Source organism: Hemitrygon akajei, chromosome 5 (assembly GCF_048418815.1).
Source record: "Hemitrygon akajei chromosome 5, sHemAka1.3, whole genome shotgun sequence".
Classification (NCBI taxonomy): domain Eukaryota; kingdom Metazoa; phylum Chordata; class Chondrichthyes; order Myliobatiformes; family Dasyatidae; genus Hemitrygon; species Hemitrygon akajei.
Genome location: NC_133128.1, coordinates 134,663,337 through 134,683,683, shown reverse-complemented (window position 1 = coordinate 134,683,683; position 20,347 = coordinate 134,663,337). Strand labels below are relative to the sequence as shown.

The window sequence follows — 20,347 nt, the reverse complement described above, 5'->3', positions numbered from 1 at the left end:
CATCTACAAAGAGTGCTGCCACAAAAATCAGCATCCATCACTAAGTACCCTCACCATCCAGACCATGCTGTCTTCTCGCTGCTGTCATAGGGAAGGAGGTACAGGAGCCTCACACCACCAAATTTAAAAACAGTTCAACCATCAGGCTCCAGAACAAGTGTGGATAACTTCACTCATCTCAGCAATGAAAGAATTTCAAACCTATGGACTCAGTTTCCAGGTGCTACAGTTCATGTCCCCAAATTAATTATTTTTTTATTTGTTCTTGCGTAGTTTGTCTTCTTTTATACATTGGTTGTTTGTTCATCTGTTTTATTTACTTTATTTACCGATTTCATGATCTTATAAAGGACTTGGCGGACTTAACTCTTAAGCAAGCAGGTATGGCTTCTCTAAGTGGACAAAAGCTCATCACCATGGCTGGAAGTGAAGTTGGGGGAGGGACTACAAGCCAGGCTGAATCACAGAGGGATGAAACCCCATCTACCCAGTATTTTGTTAGCAAATGTGCAGTCAAATGGAGAACAAAATTGAGGCTGAGGGCAAGATTGCTGTATCAGCAGGAAATAAGATTGTTGTGTTTTATGTTTTAACGAGGTGTGGCTTACTCCCAAGCACGCCAGATAGAGTGAACAGACCCAAAGTCTTCTCGATTCATAGAATGGACCAAGCTGCTGATTCAGAAATAGCAAAAGGTGGAGTTGTGTGTTTCATAATAAACTTTTTGGTGGTGCTCCGATGTGCTGGCTTTGTCAAGCTCTTATTCCCCCGAATTTGAACACCTAATGGTCAAATGCCATCCATTCTATTTACCTACCAGGGGATTCTTCTCCATAATCCTGACCGCAGTTTACATACTATCAGTGGCTGATGATAATCAAATGCTTGAGATACCACATGATGCTATATCCAAACAAGAAACAGTCCACCCTGACATATTTCAAATCATAGTTGAGGACTGCAACCAGGAATGCTTGGAAAAAACCCTGCCCAATTACCACCAGCATACAATCTGTAGTACCAGGAGCTTCAACTTAGTATTACACTAAGATAAGGAATGCCTGCAGTTCCATGCCCAGACTGTATTTTGGTAAATCTGATCACTTGGCTGTCCTTCTCCAACCTGCAGAGTCTAAAGAAGGTAACTCCAAAAACCTGGACAACAAAGTGGTGTTCGTGGGAGGCAGAGGAGTGGCCATGGGATTGCTTCGAGTCGGTGCACTGGGCTGTGTTCAAAGAGTCATCCATGGATCTGAATACATGCACCAAGGTTGTCACTGACTTTATTAAACCGGTTGTAGATGAGTGTGTCCCCACAAAATCTTTCAGTCTTGTCCAACCAGAAGCCATGGATGAACCATCACATCCACAATCTGCTGAGGGCCAGATCTGAGGTTTTCAAGTCTGGTAACCAAAAAAGTTATAAGAGGTCCAGGTATGATCTCCAGAAAGCCATCTCACGGGCAAAGTAGCAATTCCAAACTAAAGTCAAATCAAAGAAGGATGCTCAATAGCTGCGGCAGGGCTTAAGTATTATCACTATTTATAAAATTAAATCAAGCAACATAGACGACAACAGGGCTTCACTTCCAGATCAGCTCAATGGTTTCTATGCTCCCTTTGACCATCAAAATATGGAGGAACCATCACAAACTCCCACAGCCACCAATGATCCAGTGATTCCCATCTTTGAGGCTGATGTGCAAGCAGCCTTCAGGAGGGTGAACCCATCAAAAGCAACCAGCCCAGATGGGATACCTGGTGAAGTACTGAAGACCTGTACTGATCAACTGGCTGGAATGTTCACTGAGATCTATAACCTTCACTTCAGTAGTCTGAGGTACCCATGTTCTTCAAACAGGCTTTAATTATACCAGTGCCCAAGAAGAGTGTGGTGACCTGCCTGAGTGACCATCATCCAGCAGCACTAGCATCCATAGTGATGAAGTGTTTTGAGAGGTTGGTGATGGAACATATCAATTGTGCCTGAGAAGTAGCTTGAATCCGTTCCAATTTGCCTACTGGAGCAACAGGTCCATAGCAGATGCCATCTCATTGGCTCTTCACTCAACCACAGAACATGTAGACAGCAAACATGCATACATCAGGATGCTCTATATTGACTACAGCTCAGCATTCAATACAATCATCCCCTCAAAACTAGTCAATAAGCTTCAAGACCTTGGCCTCAATGTCTACTTGTGCAACTGGATCCTCAATTTCCTCACTTGCAGACTCCAGTCAACTTGGATTAGCAATATCTCCACGAACTCCATCAGTACAAATGCACCACAAGGTTGTGTGATTAGTCTCCTGCTTTATTCACTTTACACCTGGTCCCACACCACCAGGTTCAGGAACATTTATTATCCTACTACCATCAGGTTTCTGAACCAATTGTATGTTCTACAGACTCACTTTCAAGAACTCATTGAAACCCTTGCTCTTGATTTTTTTTGCATAATTTGTCTTCTTTTGCACATTGGCTGTTAGTCTTTGTTTATGCATAGCTTTTCGTGAAATTGTATAGGGTTTCTTTTTTCCTGTAAGTGCCAGCAAGAAAATTAATCTGAAGGTAGTATACGGTAACATATATGTCCTTTGACAATAAATCTACTTCATGATATTCAGTATCTGCATTTTGTTTTTGCTTTACTGATACCAGTTTGCAGTATTTAGGGATCTTCTCCTTCAAAGCAAAGGAGAAAAGTTTACAAGATTATGACTTGTCTGGACAGAGTAAATAATAGGAAGCTGTCTGAATTAATGAATATCTCAAGGACCAAGGAGTAGAGATTTAAAATATGGACGTAAGATATGAGGAGGGTGGCAGGGAGAGAAGCTTTTGTTAAAAAAAAATGTTTTTACCCAAACTTTTTTTTCATTTGGGATGAGGCCATCCCTCAACCAGCCCACTACTGGTCATTCCCTGAGGGCTTCAATGAATAGTACAGTACTCAATACACAATTCCGTCTCCAAGAGACAATGGTCGTTTTCCGTGGCTTTGTATCGCTGAGGGGCCAGGACATTCCAAACCCCTTGTGGATTCTGCGTGTCTCTCTCTCATTTCCTGGGTCCCAGACCCGCATTAATAGCGATCTTGCGATTCTCAAAAAGGAGGGGGCTACTTTGTACCCTTCAGACCCTCAGAGTTGTGGCACGTTCGTAACACCCTCTTTCTTCAAAGCGTTTTACCATCGGTGAAAACGAAGTAATACAAAGTCTTACAGGATTTTAGAATCTAACACAATACAAAAGTTTTTTTTTCTACAGAGTAATACAGTTATACATTCACTTCAGCATCTAGATAAGCAGTCCGCGAGCACATTATCACTTCCTTTAATATGCTGTATCTTAATATCGAACTCTTGCAGCATCAGACTCCAACTCAATAACCTCCTGTTTTTATTTTTCATATTGGCCAGGAATACCAATGGGTTGTGGTCTGTATAAACAATTACAGGTTTTTGCGCTGGACAAATGTACACTTCAAAATGTTGTATCGCCAAAACAAGGGCCAACAATTCTTTTTCCACGGTAGAGTATTTCCTCTGGTGCACATTGAACTTCTGAGAGAAATATGCTACCGGGTGCTCCACTCCATCCCCTGCTTGCTGTAATAGGACTGCTCCTGCAGCCTCATCACTTGCATCCGTCGCCAGGGAGAAGGGTGCTAACAAATCAGGTGCTTTTAACACAGGGTGATGGCACAATATGGCTTTTAACTTTTCAAAAGCATTCTGACAAGAATGGCTCCATTCAAATTTTTCCTCCTTCCGTAGGAATTTTGTAAGTGGGAGAGCAATATTCGCAAAATTTTTACAGAATTTCCGATAGTATCCCACCATGCCCAAAAACCTCCTCAGTGCCCTTTTATTGGAAGGTACAGGGACCTCAGAAATAGCCTGTACCTTTGCTTGCACAGGAGTCAACTGCCCCTCTCCTACCACATACCCCAAGTATGTGATCGTGGCATGACCAAATTCACTCTTTGCGAGGTTTACTATAAGTTGGGCTGCCGACATCCTCTTAAACAGATTTTCTACAGCCTCCATGTGCTCCTCCCAGGTGTCACTCCAAACTACCACATCGTCAAGATAAGCCTTGGTGTGGGTTAACCCCTTTATCACTGTGTCTATCATCCTCTGGAATGTCCCTGGTGCATTTTTCATTCCGAATGGCATAACATTGTACTCGTACAACCCGGATGGGGTGACAAAGGCTGAAATTTCCCGAGCCCTGTCCGTTAAAGGAACGCACCAGTACCCCTTTAACAAGTCAATTTTAGTGATGTACCTTGCCTTCCCCATTTTATCAATGCAATCATCCACCCTGGGGATAGGGTAAGTGTCTGCTGAGTGACAGCGTTTACCTTTCTGTAATCGGTACAGAATCTTATGGTACCGTCCGGTTTTGGGACAACCACGCAAGGAGAAGCCCACGCAGAAGAGGATTCGCGGATTATCCCAGCAGCTAGCATATGTTCAATCTCCTTTCCTACTAGCTGGCTCTTTTATGAATTCATCCGATAAGGGGCTTGTTTAATAGGCGGTGTCGAGGTAACTATCACATCATGTTTTGTCCCACTACACCTTCTTGGGACATCTGGACATAAGTCTGTATGCTGGTTAATGAGCTGTGTTACCTGCTCCCGCTGTTCAGGCTCTAAGTGACTAACTTTATCCGCAAGGCTTGCTAAAATAACAGAGTTCTCTAATCTGGTGGGTACTATACTTATCTTTACAAACCGCTCTGGTTCCTCCTTACCACCCCCCGCTGCCTCATCAGTTTTCAGGACCGCACCGACCACCGCGGGGTCGTTTCATGGTAACCTTTCATCATGTTCACGTGAACTAACTGGTTCGGCTTTCGCCTATCAGGTGTTTCAATCACGTAATGCAGCGAGTCTATTTTCTTACACACTTTATACGGTTCTTGAAACCTTGCCTGTAGGGGGTGGGTAACTACAGGAAATAGGACCAAAACCTTATCGCCCACCTGAAACTCTTGCTCTCTCGTTCGTTTGTTATACCATTGGCTCATTTTGATCTGGGAGTCTTTAAGGTTTTCTCTTGCCAAGGCGCATACCTTATGCAGCCTTTCCCGGAATTTTAAAACATAGTCAATCACACTGACTTGAACGGTCGGACTAGACCACTTCTCTTTAAGTAGGGTTAGAGGTCCCCTGGGCCTGTGACCAAAAACGAGCTCAAACGGACTGAACCCCAGAGATCCCTGAACTGTATCCCTTACTGCAAATAACAGAAGGGGTAAAGCATCATCCCAGTCTCGAACGTTTTCCTGACAATAAGTTTTAATCATGGTCTTTAGTGTAGCGTGGGATCTTTCCAATGCTCCTTGGGATTCCGGATGGTATGCAGAAGCTAAAATTTGTTTGACCCCCAGTTGGGTCATCATCTGCTGAAATGCTCTGGATGTAAATGTACTCCCCTGATCCGACTGTATCTCCTTAGGCAGCCCCACTGTGGTAAAGAATTTAATGAGGGCCTTTACCACCACAGGGGTCCTAATATTTCCCAGAGGCACATCCTCTGGAAATCGTGTAGCGGTACACATCAGGGTCATGACGTACTGGTAAAAAAAAGTGTGGTTAAAAAAAAAAGTGCTTTCAGCAAGTAAATGAAAATCACTTGTGAAAAAATAACTTTATAGGGGTGTGGGAAAAATGAAACAGATACAAGTGTCCTTTAACAAACTGGCACAGACTCAATGGGCCAAGTGGCAACTTCCTCTCCCATAGTAATTTCATTAAAGAGAAAACTGTGACAAGACATTCCTGAAGATAAGAAAAAGTTGCCAATTGAGACACTTAATGAGAAATGGAATCCAATTACAACAAATTCAAATACATGCTCAGTAAATAAAATCATAGAAGTGAAGTTTTACGTTAACTCAAGTATCATTTAAACTGCCCTAGCCTCTTGGAACTTACCTCAAAACTGCCTACAATAACATCAATGCTACTGCTCATTTCAGTACCACCAAAAAAATCAGGAAAACAAAGGGAGTATGATAATAAATCACTGCTGATCTGTGTTGTAATTACAACAAAGATTTCTCTGAAATAAGTGGAAATCAACTGTTGAAAATGTATAAAGCACTACCAGAAACCTCACTAAAGTAAGCAAAAATAAGCTTAATAAAGAGGGACTAGGAACTTAATCAATCTGTAAATACATACTTGCCATTATTGAAGTAAACTCGGCCTTTTCTCCTCGGAGCGGTGGAGGATGAGAAGGGACCTGATAGAGGTGTATAAGATGATGAGAGGTATTGATTGTGTGGATAGTCAGAGGCTTTTTCCCAGGGCTGAAATGGCTAACACGAGAGGGCACAGTTTTAAGGTGTTTGGAAGTAGATACAGAGGAGACGTCAGGGGTAAGTTTTTTTTAAACGTAGAGTGGCGAGTGCGTGGAATAGGCTGCTGGCAAAGGTGGTGGAGTCAGATACGATAGGGTCTTTTAAGAGACTCCTGGATAGGTACATGGAGCTTAATAAAACAGAGGACTGTAGGTAACCGTAGGTAATTTCTAAAGTACATGTTAGGCAGAGCATTGTGGGCTGAAGGGCCTGAATTGTGCTATAGGTTTTCTATGCTCTTTCTATGTTCTATATTAAACCAATTTCCCTGACCTGCTCCTGATCTAAAAATTATCCCAGGAAAATAATTCCTGTTATATGTATTTCATGTTATATATGCCACACGTTTTATATGTACCGTAGATGTCGGATTATAAGCCGCTACTTTTTTCCCACATTTTGAACAGCTTTGAATTCTGCGGCCTTTAATACGGTGTGGCTAATGCATGGTTTTTTTTCATGCCGCCAAAAACATTTTGCCTCGTAACAGTAGACCAATAAAATTGATGAGTAGTTCACAGAGGTCCAATGAAATTGTACGATAAATCAAGCGCACTTTCACAATTAAATTATTGTAAATCAGTCATTTGTACTCACCCTCATCAACATGGAAAACACTCGAAGAAAAGCATTGTGCTGCCTTTATGGCAGTTATTTAGTTTATAATATTTTCGCTTAGTAATTCATTTGTTAGTTAAAGTTAGAACTGTTTTAACTATATTTGTTTTCTGTACTACATCCCGGGATGCTATGACGTCACACCCGGTTTCGCCGCGTCTTGTGGGAAAAATGCCGGTTTGCGATAAACGGGAAGGCGAGCGGCGGAGCGAAAACGCTGCTTTTAAGTTAAAGGCGATCAATAACTTTTCCTGGTAGGCTGCAGTATATATATTTTTTACCAGTCGTTAGGAGATATTGGAATGTTGTTCAGTAAAAAAGTATACGCAACGTATATTTAAAAGTAGCCGCGTTACAGGCACGGTTCGAAAAAAAGCATTTGCAATATGTATTTGTTTATGTTACCATATGGATTTAATTAAAAGTTAAAAAATCCTCACGTGTAATATCTTTCTGTGTAAATATCTCATATTACAACGTGGGACACCTGCGGCCGAAAATCCGGTGCGGCCTGTACAAGTACAAAATTGATTTTCTTTCTAAAATTAGAGCCAGCGGCTTTTAATCAGGTGCGCTCTGTAGTCCGGAATCTACGGTAATATATATAACAAACCCGAGAACATAAACTAATTGGTGTATACGCTGGTTTACACCATATATCTATGCTTACACCATAGAGAATATTGCTACTGAAAGTTTTCACAAATGAAATGAGGCATTTTATGCATAATGAAACCCATAGCGTTTTATTGAACTCCAAAACCTAAACACAAAAACACGTGAAAAATCCTTGCGTAACGCCAACACGTCAGACCAGCCTCTTAAAGTGAAACCCCAATTTGTTGTCGGTGGTTGTGAATTATGTACATTTCTCTCAATTACATTACCTTACATTATTTTCACAGTACTTACATGAACAGTCTGAACATGAGGTGATTGTATAACTGATGACTGAGCTGCTTGGATGACTCCTTGGACTTGAACAGTCTGGCCATTAGGCAATTGCACTAAAGTTACTGTTGGACTGGTTGTTGATTGGATCCCAGGCATAGTTACCTGAAAAGATGAGGGGAAAAACTTGATTACTGTGATCTGTTCAATCAATTTAAATATTCTGCACACCTTTGTAAAGAAACAGGCTCAGTACAATGAAGTGCAAAAGCAGCTAGGGGACACCTTCTTCAAAAAAGATACACTCATCAACCTCAGAGCAATTCTGCTTTTCAACTTACAATCTCTTCAGCTCACCCCATCAATGCCTTAAATTGCTCATCTGTGTAAAAATGCCTTCATGTACTCTAGCTTTGTAAATTACACAACCACACACATCTCAAATGCTATGCTCTTCCTCTCTTGACTTATTTATTTTGAAATCTTGGTGCCAACAAGGGTAACTTCTATTGCTCATCCCTAATTGCCCTTGAGAAGTTAGCCTTAATTACCTTTTTGAATTGCTGCTATCCCTTTTGTGAAAAAACTCCATTCAGTGCTGTTGAAGAGGAGATTGCAGACTTAGACCCAGTGACAATTAGGAAGCAGTGATATACTGTACTTCTGAGAATGGAAAGATAGTGGTGTTCCCTCAAGCCTATTGCCCTTGTTCTTTTTGGGAGGTGCTATCACAACAATTTGAATGAGCAACTACAGTGCCTTTAGTAGAGGACATACACTGCAGCTTAGTGGATAGAATTATTATTTAGGTTGATTAATGAGGTGCCAAACAAGTTGGCTGTTTTCACTCTCTTCAAAGTTTTTGGCGCCACACCCATCCAAGCAAGTGGAGAATATTTCAATCACACTTCTGATATGTGTCCTGTTGGTGGTAAAATGACAGTGGAGCATCAAGAGGCAAGTCAAACAATGGTAGGATACCAAGCCTGTCATCAGTTTTTTGGGTGTTACTGTGTCTAGCCCAGTTGAGTTTCTAAATAATAGTGAACCACAGAATAACAACGGCGAGGAATTCAGCATCTGAATATTAAGGGTGGGTAGTCAGATTTTGTTTTGTTGAAGATGGTGATAACCTGATATTTTTGTGGAATTAATTTTATCTACAAGATTTCAGGCTATGCATCTTGTTATATGCATGTGGATATGGGTTATATTATTTTCCAATGAGTTGGTAATGGAATTGAACATTGCAACAATAGAAAACATTGCGACTTCCCACCTCGTGATAAAACAACTGATCATAGCTTGGAGGGCACCATCTTATGGAACTCTTGTAGTAACGTCCTGGAACTGATCGATTTCAAACAACCTTTGAATGAACTACAAACTGATCCATTAAAATGCTTTCCCCTTGACTTTAGCTTTACCAGGGTATTTTGATGCTACATTAAGTTAAATGTTGCCTCAATCTCAAGTAAAGTTATTCTTACCTCATTCTCTGGAGTTCAATTCTTAAATCCAATTTGAAACAGCTGAAGCTATGGAGCTGGTCTTTCTGACTAAACCTACTCACCAATGCCAACTTGGGTTACCAGTGAGAAAGCACCTTCTGACAATGACTTCTACCACTTTGCTGATATAGTGTAGACACATTGTTTAACAATTACCGTAAATTCCAGTGTATAAACCGAGAACCTGGCCCTAAATTTTGGTCCTAAAATTAGGGGGTCGGCTTATACAGAGGGTGCCAACTTTGTAAAAACGAATACACCGAAGACAAGTCGTATTTATTGGCTGTTTTTGAGTCAATTTCGTTCCACTGTTGTCGCATGAATTCTTTGAATGATTTGTTTAAACTCACATCTAGTGGCTGGAGCACGGAGATCAAACCACCGGGGATGACTGCAACGTCCGTATTTTCAGCTTTCAATGCTGCTTTTGTCTCACCTGACAAGTGCGCTTTGAAGACGTCCCAGACAAGTAGCGACTTTTCTTTCCCGAAACCTTCGGGACGTCAACGCCACACCTCTTTAACCCACTTCAAGCAACCGGCTTTGTCCATCTAGTAGCATTCTTGAACGTAAACAACACCCCGCGGGAATTTTCTGAGCAATCTTTGTTTTTTTTCTCAACACAAGATCACGCCTATTCATAAATCGGGTGTACCAACTTCGCGTAGCTTTGAAATTTTCGCTGATCTTACGGTGTTTTTCGGCCCATTTCAATGCTTGAACTCGAATCATTTTTCTGTTAACAATGTATCTGGACGATCGCTGGTGATTCACCCACTCTAAACTTTTTCTTCCAGTTCTGGCCACTGGCATGTTTTCCCACGGTTTGCACATTTCATCTTTGGCATTTCCCTCAGCGTGTCCTCTGCCTTTCTCCACTCTCTCACTTGTTTCTCGTTTACACTAAACTTCTTAGCAGCTTCAGGATTATTCGTTCCTTTAGCAAAATCAACAACCTTCAGCTTGAAGCCAGCATCATATCGCATTTGTTTTAGTCTTTTGTACATGGTGGTCGCAAACTCAATATTGAGTAGACGTACTGATCCCGCCACTCCGTGTTATGTTTTAACGAGATTACGATGGGCTCTAAATGGTTTCACAGGGGTTACAATTCTGAGGATTCTTTACCATTGGAGATCTAATCCAAAATTTCCCTCCCTGATTTATTTATTAAGAATTTGCTTATAATGCTCTACAATGTGTAGGCCTTTTTTTTTAAAACAGGTACTGGTTCACAAAGTTTCCTGGTTCCGGATCCGGCAAAGCTGAGTACCGACATGTGAGATCTTGTGATCTTTTCTGGTTAAATCAAAAACCTCTACAAAAGGGGTTGGCTTATGCAAAGGCAACATGAAAATGTCACTTTTTTAACCTTGAAAATGGGGGGGTCAGTTTATACTCCGGGTCAGCTTATACTCCGCAATATGGGTAGCCAGATTAAATTTGATTTGTCCTGCATTTTGAGTTCGCATTTTTTTTAATACTTTCACAATTAGCATATTCATTATTTCATAAGACACTGAAGAGCATCCTTCATGTGAATATAGGACTTTGTTTCCACGAGACCAATCAGTGGTTACTTCCACCAAGGCTATCATTGGGAGATGCAGCCTGCAACAGGTAAATAAGCAAGGTTAAGTAGGGATATTCCTTGTACTGATCAACTCATTACCAGCCACAAATCTGGTCTGGCATCATGTACTTCGAGACTTGGCTAGCTTGGTCTGAGGTGGTGCTGCAAAGCCACTCTTGTGATTGTCTTCTTTCAGGGCTTTTGCCAAGTATTGCTCAACATAGAGGAGCTCTGATTTGTCTGCTGAGGGAGGATAGCCATTAATCCAGGTTTCTGGATTCCTGTCTGGTATTCATTCTACATCACGTATTCTAACTTACTTTCACCCACAATTGGAGGATGTTTCCTCATCAGTCTGGATCATAAGCTCTGGAATCTTTTTTGAAAATCAGCTTCATTTTCCTTCTTTGTCTTCTTAAAATTTTAATTTTTCTAAATTAATCTTCTGTTCACACCCCTAATTTCTGTGTCTGACAGTAAAGAGAATGAGTGTGTGTGTGGGTGTAGGGGGGAGAGTAGGAGCAGAATTAACAAGTATTATGGCCACAGATGAATCCATGGAACAGTCAACATGGATTTGTGCGTGAAAGGTCATGTTTGACAAATCTTATTGAATTTTTTGAAGAGGTTACTATGAAAGTTGACGAGGGTAAAGCAGTGGATGTTGTCTATATGGACTTCAGTAAGGCCTTTGACAAGGTTCCACACGGAAGGTTAGTTAGGAAGGTTCAATCGTTAGGTATTAATATTGAAGTAGTAAAACTGATTCAACAGTGGCTGGATGGGAGATGTCAGAGAGTAGTGGTGGATAACTGTTTGTCAGGTTGGAGGCCGGTGACTAGTGGTGTGCCTCAGGGATCTGTACTGGGTCCAATGTTGTTTGTCATATACATTAATGATCTGGATGATGGGGTGGTAAATTGGATTAGTAAGTATGCAGATGATACTAAGGTAGGTGGCAATGTGGATAATGAAGTAGGTTTTCAAAGCTTGCAGAGAGATTTAGGCCAGTTAGAAGAGTGGGCTGAACAATGGCAGATGGAGTTTAATGCTGATAAGTGTGAGGTGCTACATTTTGGTAGGAATAATCCAAAAAGGACATACATGGTAAATGGTAGGGCATTGAAGAATGCAGCAGAACAGAGTGATCTAGGAATAATGGGGCATAGTTCCCTGAAGGTGGAATCACATGTGGATAGGGTGGCGAAGAAAGCTTTTGGTATGTTGGCCTTTATAAATCAGAGCATTGAGTATAGGAGTTGGGATGTAATGTTAAAATTGTACAAGGCATTGGTACGGCCAAATCTGGAGTATTGTGAACAGTTCTGGTCACCGAATTATAGGAAAGATGTCAACAAAATAGAGAGAGTACAGAGAAGATTTACTAGAATGTTACCTGGGTTTCAGCACCTAAGTTACAGGGAAAGGTTGAACAAGTTAGGCCTTTATTCTTTGGAGCGCAGAAGGTTGAGGGGGGACTTGATAGAGGTATTTAAAGTTATGAGGAGGATAGATAGAGTTGGCGTGGATAGGCTTTTTTCATTGAGAGTAGGGGAGATTCAAACAAGAGGACATGAGTTGAGAGTTAGGGGGCAAAAGTTTAAGGGTAACACGAGAGGGAATTTCTTTACTCAGAGAGAGGTAGCTGTGTGGAAGGAATGAGCTTCCAGTAGAAGTGGTAGAGGCAGGTTCGGTATTGTCATTTAAAGTAAAATTGGATAGGTATATGGACAGGAAAGGAATGGAGGGTTATGGGCTGAGTGTGAGTCAGTGGGACGAGGTGAGAGTAAGCATTCGGCATGGACTAGAGGGGCTGAGATGGCCTGTTTCCGTGCTGTAATTGTTATATGGTTAAATGGTGAACAGATTGGTGTCTTTGAAGTGATACTTAGATAGAGATGCTAATACTACAAATGAGCAGGCAATCATGGAATAGGATAACCAAGCACTCCATTGAAGGAATGGCATTGGTGGAGGACAACATGGTTAAATTGATTCAAAGGTGGAAAAGGAAGGGAGTGAGTATTTTATAGTTGTTTTGATGCAAATGGAAGGGGTAACTCATCTAAACTGAGACTGCAGGAGAGATGGGCTCACACTTCAGCTGACAGACTCAAGGCTTTGGGAAAGGGAGTTTTAGCTGAGGTGTTTTTGAAAAGAGCGAAGCTGGCTGCTTTGTAAAATACCAACACATTTTGTTTTCAAATGGGGCGGTCAAAACTAAACAGCAATTCCAGCAACTCTAAATTTTTGAAAACAGACATTCACACACAGTTGAAACTTGGTGCTTAAAATGGGAGGATGTGGGATAACAATTCAGAGATCAGCAGTAGCTCTGTCAACGTAACTTGCTTTGTTTTGCAGTGCTAGCTCAAATATTTTGAAATGATTTGGTTAAACACTTGGGGAAAAGTAACCTCAAAATGTTAAGTGAGTAACAACAATATCAGCACAAGCTTATTACTGCAAAATTTTATATGATAGATAAGTGTGAATTCTTCATAAACTGCAAAGTCATCAGAAAATCACTACGAAAGACAGGAACGAAAGCACTGTTCTTGGCAATAGAGGTAGAATATGTTATTGAGCCATTGAGGAAGACAAGGAGGGACAATGCATATCATCTTCCTAAATAAACCATCTTGAACTTTCTTGGTTTGCTAACTATACTGTGAAAAAAAACTTCTTGTGCTCCAGAACCAAATGATTTTTTCTTCTAAATACTTATAAGAAACTACGTAAGAACAAATGATGGAATTGAAGTTTCTAAAAGTTCAACTACCACTATTTTAAAAAATGAGACTTTGTTGTTATACAAATGATAGGCATGTTTGTTTGTGTCATAAAGATTAGTGGAGTTGTAGATAGCAAGGATGTCTGTCTAAGGATACGGAGAGCCATCGGTTAGCTGGAAAATTGGATGCATCTATGACGACTGGAACTTAATCCAGACAAATGTAAGGCAAGCATTCTGGATTGTTTAATGCTGGCCAGAAAGTAAATCGAAGGGACCTTAGGAGCATTGATGTACAGCAGGATCCTTGAGTGAAAATTCATAGTTTTCTGAAAATAGTTTCACAGGTGAATAGGGTAATAAAGACATTTAGCTTGCTTGCCTTCATGGACAGGGGTATTGATGATTAGAGTTAGGACATCATGTTGCAGTTTTACAAGACATTGGTCAGGCCACTTACAATGTTATATGCAGTTCTGGTCACCATAGTATAGAAAGGATGTGGTAGCACTAGAAATTTGTCAAGAATGGAGGGCTTTAGTTACACGGAGAGACTAGATAGGCTGGGATTATTTTCACTGGAACACAGGAGGCTAAGAGACTAACCTCAGCTGCTTATAAAATTATGAGTGGCATAGATACCAGAGATGGTCAATCTTTTTATGGTGAGAGGGGAAATACTTAGAAGGAAATTTGAAATTTTTTCCACAATTCACAAGTTGTCTAACACTTGCTTGTTCCTCTGGAATCATGGTTTCACTGACAGCTACAGCCAATAATCAATTTGTATCCAGTAAGTTCCCACAATTCTCTCTTGGATGTTAATGCAATAAACAGATTTTCAGGTAATAGATCACTTTGATGGGGAAAGTTACAGCTATGCAGCCTTTGCAACAAATTAATTATACCTAACAAATTACTTTAAAATTCATGCAAGGACCATGGCATCCAATTTGCACTGGTAATGCCCCTCCCAAAAACACAATGTAAGATTAACTGTTTTAATGATGCGGGTTGGGAAAAAGTATTGTCAATACGTTGGGGGGGGGGGGGGGGGGTAAAGACTCACTTTTCTTTTAAATAAATAGACTTGAGAAATATTTCAACTGATTTTGCATTGAAGATCTGAATACTTAATCAGACACTGATCACACAATACTATTTGTAAATAACACTGAAAATATACCTGCGCTATAGTGGCAAGCTGTGCTTGTGTCTGCACTGCTAGCTGGTGAGTTTCCGCTTCTGAAATTGCAGTGTCACCATGCTGAGTTTCTGTACTGGAATCCATAGTTACCTGCAATACCAGAAAATGTGGAATTAAATCAGGTTGAAAGGCAAAGTTGGCAGCATACAATGCAGAGTCAAGCAGGAAGTGACTGCAATTACTTATTTGACAAGTTGTTTCAAAACTTGATCACTTTTCAATGTGTACACATTGATTTTTGTTTACAACACCAAAGGTTATGTGGAATCTAAGCAGTGTGTAAAAGCAGAAATTGCTTCCACTGGCAAAGATTGCAGGCAATTAAGATCCAGAAGTGAGAATATAATTCTTTTTACAACATGAGGGGAGAAAATCCAGAATAGAATAGCCAGAAGGATGATGGTGTTAGATAGAATCTTAGCTTTCAGAAGGAATATATAGATATATTTGGGGTTGGGAAGAAAGAATCGCAGAACTCTGAGCAAGGAATTGGGAAGTGAGAATTAATAGCAATAAATTAGGACCATCATTTGTTTGCATTGAATGCATGAAATCAGTAAAATTGCTAGTCTTTACATTTAATCATGCCTATTAAAATCAAAAGGACTGAAATTTTGGAAAACAAATATCCCCAAAGGCAATATAAAACACATTATGCTGTCTAAGATATTAAAGAACAGATTTCCACATTAGATCTGCAGCTACCAGACAGAACACACTTTCCACGCCCACTTTGTCACCTCATTAACTGTGCTAATTTTATTCATGGCAAGGGGAAGTTACTGGAAGTTTGAGAAATCAATGTTCATGCCATCAGGTTGGAGGCTACCTAGATGGAATACAAGCTGTTGTTCCTCCAAATTGAGTGTGGCCTTATCACGACAGTAGAGGAGGCCATGGATAGACATAATGGAATGGGAAGTGGAATTAAAATGGGAGGCCATTGGGAGATTTTTCTGGTGGACAGAGTGTAGATGTTCGACAAAACAGTCTCCCAATTTACATTGGATCTCATTGATGTAAGGAGGCCACACCAAAAGCACCAGGCACAGTATATGTTTTTAGCAGATGCACAGGTAAAGTGTTGCCTCACCTGGAAGGACTGTTAAACATCCTTCTGGTTGACGGAGTATAGGTGCTCGGTGAAGCAATCTCCCAATCTATGTCAGGACTCATCAATATACAGGAAGGCACACTGGGAACACCAGACACAGTATATGACGCCAGCAGACTCACAGGTGAAGTGTTGCCTCATCCAGAGGGACTGTTTGAGGCCCAACTGTACTCTTTTCCATAAATGCTGCCTGGCCTGCTGAGTTCCTCCAGCATTTTTTGTGTGTTGCTTGGTAATTTTTCAATGAGAATTCAAGCTGAGCTGAATTATTGCCTAGCAACACACACAAAATGCTGGAGGAACTCAGCAGGCCAGGTAGCATCTATGGAAAAGAGTATAGTTGACATTTCTGGCCCAAACCCTTCATCAGGACTGGAGAAAAAAAGATGAGGAACCAGAGTAAGGTGATGGAGGTAGGGTGAAATATTACCACACAGCTTTCTGAATATTCCCATGTTGATTCCAAATCTCAAAGCAAGTAATTTATAAATCTTACATCATATTACATCAATCCAAGCAAGTGTAATGAAAATGACTTAAATATACAGTTGCAAGAAAAAGATTGTGAATCCTTTGCAAATGTCCAGTTTTCTGCATTAATTACTCATCATATGTGGTCTGATCTTCACCTAAGTCACAATAATAAACAAACACAATCTGCCTAAACTAATAACACACAAGTAATTGTACTTCTCGTCAATACTGAGTACACCATTTAAACAATCACAGTCTAGGTTCAGAAAAGTATGTGAATCTCTGGGGTAATGCCTTCTACAAAAGCTATCTGAAGTCAGATGTTCCAATGAATGAAATAAGATTGAAGGAGTGGGTTGTAGAGGTGTCCTGCCCAAAAAAAAACACTGACAGAACCTGCTCTTCTCAAGAAAGATCTGTTTATATGCACCGTGGCTCAATCAAAACAACTTGCAGACAACCTCAGAAGAAGAATTGTAGAGATGTATTAAAGCTGAAAATGCTACAAAAGCATTTCTAAAGACCTGAATGCTCACCAATCCACAGAAAGAGAAATTGTCTCCAAAGGGAGGAATTTCAGTAGTTGCTACTCTCCCTAGAAGTGGGCATCTTGCAAAGATCACACAAAGAGCACAATGTGCAAATGCTAAAGGAGGTGAAAAAGAACCCATGGGTAACAGCAGAAGATCTCAGAAATCTCTAGAATTTGCTTAACTTTCTGTTCATGTGTCCTCTATTAAAAAAAACACTGAACAAAATTGGTGTTCCTGGAAGGACACCGCAGAGGAAATCACTGCTCTCCAAAAAAAAACACATTGCTGCATGTCTCAAGTTTGCAAAAGACTGCCTGGATGTTCCACAACACTTCTGGGACAATGCTCTGTGGACATATGAGACAAAAGTTGAACATTATGGCAGAAATGTTATGTTTGGAAGAAAAGGAACACTGCACACCAACACCAAAACTTCATCCCAACTGTGAAGCATGGTGGAAGGAGCATCATGGTTTGGGGTTGCTTTAGTGCCTCTGGGCCTGGACAGCTTGCAATCATTGAGGAAACAATGAATTCAAAATTGCATCAAGACATTTTCAGGAGAACGTCAGGGTAACAGTCTGTCATGTGAAGCTTAATAGAGGTTGGATGATGCAACAAGACAATATCTGAAACACAAGTCAGCAACAGAATGGTTTATAAAGAAGAAAATGTATTTTTAGAGATGGCCAAGTCAGAGTCCAGACCTTAACCCAATTTAGATGCTGCGGTATAACCCAAAAGGGGCTGTTCATGCAAGGTATGGAGGAATGGTCTAAAATTCCTCCTTGTAGTTGGCCAAGTCTGATCAACAGCTACAAGAAATGTTTGGTGGAGGTTATTGCTGCTAAAGGAAGTTCTACCAGTTATTAAATACAGGGGTTCAGATACTTTTACCAGCCTGTACTGTGAACGATTAAACAATGATTTCAATAAAGTCATGAAAAGTATCATTTGTTTGTGTTAGTTTAGGCAGATTATGTTTGTCTATTATTGTGATTTAGATGAAGTTCAGACACAATTTATGAATAATTAATGCAAAAAAACAGCTAATCACAAAGGGTTCACAAACTTTTTCTTGCAATGGTACCTTAAATAAAACATTCAGATCTCTAACTCCCATAGGTTAGCGACGAGGTGACGTAAAATCATCACCTGACCCAATTCTGTACTGATCAAACACTAACAAATGATCAAAAGGGATAATTCAATTAATAATGATTGCTAATCAGTTGTGATTATTCTGAAGCCTACCAAAGATCAGCTGATACTGCACAAAGCAGGATTCTAATCATGATCTTTCTACTCTGTCACAGTTAGTTAGAGGATACTTATTTGAGACTCAGGGGCTCTTCCTCAATCTGACAAACCAAATGCTTTCAAAAATCAAAAAACAAAAATCTACAGATGACAAAATCAGTGGGATTACCAAAGTTCTATTCACATTTTGTTTTATGACACCCTGTCCTCCAGCTCGAACAACCCTTTCACATACTCCACTGTTAGCGAGCAACTTTATTTTTGTTTCATAACTAACATTATGGCAGCTACTTTAGAGTGCTGCGCATTCAGAGATTCAAAATTATATTCAGCTAATTAAATCATTAATCTACAAGAAAAATACCACTGGAAATGGTGACAATGTAAACACCCCGTTGAGTTGAATAAGCACACTGGATCTAGTAAAATGTTCACTTTCGTCTAGCTCTAATCTTTATACAATTCCTGACCTACATGTTTTTGAGGTTGTCTCCTAGCTGTACTCTAAAATCTTCTCGTAAGTCAACAAAAGCTGACTTGCCAATAATTCGTATATCAAGACTCTTTTTATAAAGACCACTTACCCATTTTAGTGTCTTAAACATCTTACAAGCAAAGTTATCCCAGTCCATTTATTTGCTGTCACTTTTACCAAATATCATTTTTAAAACCATGCTTCACAAAGAAATTATTTATTCTTGCAAGGTGTGAATGGAGCCAAGCAAAAGGAAAATAGGAACAAACAGACATACTTTATTGATCCGGAGGAAAATTGGGTTTCGTTACAGTCGCACCAACCAAGAATAGTGTAGAAATATAGCAATATAAAATCATAAATAATTAAATAATAATAGGTAAATTATGCCAAGTGGAAATAAGTCTAGGACCAGCCTATTGGAATCTTGTAGGAGAGTTTCAAATTTATCATACGTTTTCTGTCTGCACTGTTCAGCATAGCAAACATAAAGGTCACTTTATGACTAACAACTCCACCATTAAAAAACAAACGGGGTCTGATTGTTCTAGTTTTAAACAATAAATATTGTAAAAGTATTACCAGACACCTATGGGTAAAGTCATGCAGTTTTATTTCTACTAATATAACTGTGCCTGTAAAAAAAAAGTCAGCCATGCAGAATTACTATTTTCATTATTCTTTTTAAATTCTGTGTCTGGCTTTTAAAATACAAGCTACTGATTAATCCTACTTGTCAGAGTACTGACCCTAGTCAGTATTATGGGATAAGTGAAAAGGGCCAGAAATGGAAAACAGAGCAGAAATCAGGGTGAACTATCAAATAAATAAGATACTTTTTTAATAAATATTCAAGGTGAAACAAATGTTACCACCAATTTGATAGAGTTCAAATACTTTTGAAATTAATCAAAGATGAGAGGTACTGATCGTGTGGATAGTCAGAGGCTTTTTCCCTGGGCTGAAATGGCTAGCACGAGAGGGCTTAGTTTTAAGGTGCTTGGAAGCAGGTACAGAGGAGATGTCAGGGGTAAGTTTTTTTTAAACACAGAGTGGTGAGTGCATAGAATAGGCTGTTGGTGATGGAGGTAGATACAATAGGGTCTTTTAAGAGACTCCCGGATAGGAGTCAAAAAATCTACACGGAACCACAAAGTGACTTTATCACAGCTCAGGGCATACTGGAGTTCGGAATTCAACTCCAGTCCCTTTCTGTAACATGTATGTCCTCCCCATGGAATGCTTGGGTTTTCCACTTCACCATACAGTCCCAAGATAGACAGGATAGGTTAACTACTCATGGTAAATTTTCCTGTGATTAGGTTATGATTCATTGGGGTTGTGGGGCTCCTGGGGTGGCACTGCTTAAAGGGCCAGGAGGGCCTACTCTACGCTGTATCATTAAATTATAAACCACAAAAAAGTAAAAAGTAGAATGTTTCAAGCCCAGAAGACACAAAGTAAGATTTTGGCAAGCACCCATTTAATGAAAAAAGATTAAATATAACCATGTCAATAGTTATAAAATTCTGAAAAGATTTTGCAAACCATTGGAGAAGTGCCACATATTTTGAT

General features: G+C 40.0%; 1 protein-coding gene across 5 annotated transcripts in view; it reads right to left on the bottom strand.

Moving 5' to 3' along the window:
• The window catches only part of creb1b (cAMP responsive element binding protein 1b), a 122,493-nt gene that overhangs the window by 47,174 nt on the left and 54,972 nt on the right, over positions 1–20,347 (bottom strand). For 2 of the 5 annotated variants that reach the window (XM_073046534.1, XM_073046535.1), the window contains exons 2-3: positions 14,896–15,006; positions 7,913–8,056 (exon numbers count right to left, since the gene is read on the bottom strand). The exons of 1 other annotated variant lie outside the window; for it this stretch is intronic. In XM_073046534.1, the coding sequence (XP_072902635.1) occupies positions 7,913–8,056; positions 14,896–15,000 (249 nt within the window). In that variant the 5' untranslated portion in view covers positions 15,001–15,006. Of the gene's footprint in view, positions 1–7,912; positions 8,057–9,752; positions 11,014–14,895; positions 15,010–20,347 lie in introns of those variants that run through there. 2 more of the 5 variants (XM_073046538.1, XM_073046537.1) reach the window with 2 other exon arrangements.